Source organism: Entamoeba invadens, assembly GCF_000330505.1.
Source record: "Entamoeba invadens IP1 unplaced genomic scaffold scaff_1105074724615, whole genome shotgun sequence".
In the NCBI taxonomy this organism is placed as follows: Eukaryota; Evosea; order Mastigamoebida; family Endamoebidae; genus Entamoeba; species Entamoeba invadens.
Window position 1 is genome coordinate 2,125 of NW_004443638.1, and position 2,196 is coordinate 4,320.

The following is a 2,196-nucleotide window of genomic DNA, read 5'->3' on the forward strand; positions in this document are numbered from 1 at the left end:
TATTTGTGACAAACTTTCCTTACTGGGGGATGTGTAATTTGTGCAGATAAATATTATAGGAGTGGCTTTGAGTGTTTTAAATGTTCCTCAAAATGTGCGACTTGTCAAGACAAAGAGACTTGTTACACATGTGCAGAGTCGTTTTACATGACTATAAATGGTGATTGTCAACCTTTCAGTCAACTTGAAGAACTATGCGAAGAGAAAGTGACTCAAAATGGGTGTGCGAAGTGTAAAAATGGGTATTACCGAATAAATGGAAATGAGTGTAAAAAGTGTAATTCAAATTGTTTTACGTGTTCTATAGAAAAAGTGTGTACTTCATGTTATGCTAATCATTTGTTAAATGAAAACAACATTTGTAAAAACGTGTCAGAAGTATCAAATTGCGTCAGAATTGAAAACTCAAAATGTGAAAAATGTGTGTTTTGGTACACTCCAAGTAAAAATGGAATGTATTGTCAAGAGGCGATTATTTGGTGGGTCATTTTGATTATCGTTTTATTTATTATCTTTGTAACAATATTCTTAGTTAATGGTATTGTGCTTGCGTCAAAATTTATTGAGAAAAAAACGAAACAACAATTAACAACACAAACAACTGTATTTAAAATGAGTCACTCTAATATTTCCTTTGTTTCTATTGGACATGGTCTTGTTGTCAACAAAACTCTAATTTTATTTGGTGATTTGGAACATTTAATTAAAGTTGGTGTCGACACCTGCGAGTTGATATGTGTTGGAAACTCATCAAAACACCATTTAAAAATTCAATTTTCAACAAAAGAAAACAACGAAAGATTAACAATTAAAACAATACCACAAGTGGTTTCCCTTTTAAGAGGTCAAGCAGTTGAAGTTGAGATTCATATACATCCCAACTGTTCATGTAAAATTCATGACATAATTGCGCTTTTTACAAAGAACTTAAAAAATGGAATTACTAAAGAATATGCTATAAATCTAAATATTATCACTGAAATATCAACACGACTTGATCCAGATGAGTTGGTTGCAGAGAAGAAATTAGGCGAAGGATCATTTGGTATTGTTTACAAAGGAAATTTTAGAGGAAACGTAGTCGCCATAAAGAAGATGAAAGAATTCAAAGAAATTGATAATGAAATGGATGAATTTATAAAGGAAGTTGCTATGTTAGACAAATTTAGAAGTGAATTTATTGTTTACTTCTATGGTGCCGTTTTTATACCAACTAAAGTGTGTTTGGTTACTGAATTTGCACATTATGGGTCTTTACAAGATTCAATAAAACACAAAACAGGTGATGAAGTAAACATAGATATGCGTATAAAAATAATGTTAGACGCTTCCAAAGGCATTTCATATCTTCATGATAATGGAATATTACACAGAGATATCAAGCCAGACAATATTCTTGTTTTTTCATTCAATTTGAACGACAAAATAAATGCTAAATTGACCGACTTCGGATCAAGTAGAAACATCAATCTTTTGATGACTAATATGACATTTACAAAAGGTGTTGGTACACCAAGTTACATGGCTCCTGAAATTGTAATTAAGGAAAAATACACAAAAAGTGCCGACATTTATTCATTTGCTATTACTATGTTTGAAGCATTTAGTTGGAAGGAAGCTTATCTAATCAAAGATTTTAAATTTCCTTGGAAAATAGCTGAATTTGTAACAGCAGGGAAACGCCTTAAAAGAAGAAAAAAACATTCCAGAAATATTTTTTAAAATGATTGAAATGTGTTGGAAACAACACCCAAAAGAAAGAAAAACCATTTAAGAAATAATTAATTTACTTTCAATTTACTTTTAAAAGGATTTTCATTTAATTTTGGCGAAACTATATTTTAAATATATTGTGACGTTGCAATTAATACTCTTTTTTTGTTCCATCCTTATTGTTTAGAATTATATTTTGCAATTTTTGTTTATTCAAAGTGATTTTTGTTTAGAGTAGACTTTAATCCCGATATTTTTTACTAATGATTATTAGTATTAAAAACTCCAAAGAATCGGGTAAAAAAACAACATCCCGTTTTAATAGTATTTTTAAATACTAATTTTTTATAACAAAAAGCGCGGGTCCGAAGTCTAGTTTAGAGTACTAATATTTTTTGTATTAATATAAAGATGTCAACACTCGTATCTTTATTTGAAATCTTTATATATAAATAAAAAAAATAAGTTCATTTTTCTAGAAAT

At 29.2% G+C, this 2,196-nt stretch overlaps 1 protein-coding gene across 1 annotated transcript; it reads left to right on the plus strand.

Moving 5' to 3' along the window:
• Positions 1 to 147: 147 nt before the first annotated feature.
• EIN_140440 (protein serine/threonine kinase, putative) lies at positions 148 to 1,722 on the plus strand (the record flags this gene model as incomplete). Its single annotated transcript, XM_004259673.1, has 1 exon — positions 148 to 1,722. The coding sequence occupies one exon, from the start codon at positions 148 to 150 to the stop codon at positions 1,720 to 1,722; it is 1,575 nt and encodes a 524-aa protein (XP_004259721.1).
• Between the last annotated feature and the right edge of the window lie 474 nt (positions 1,723 to 2,196).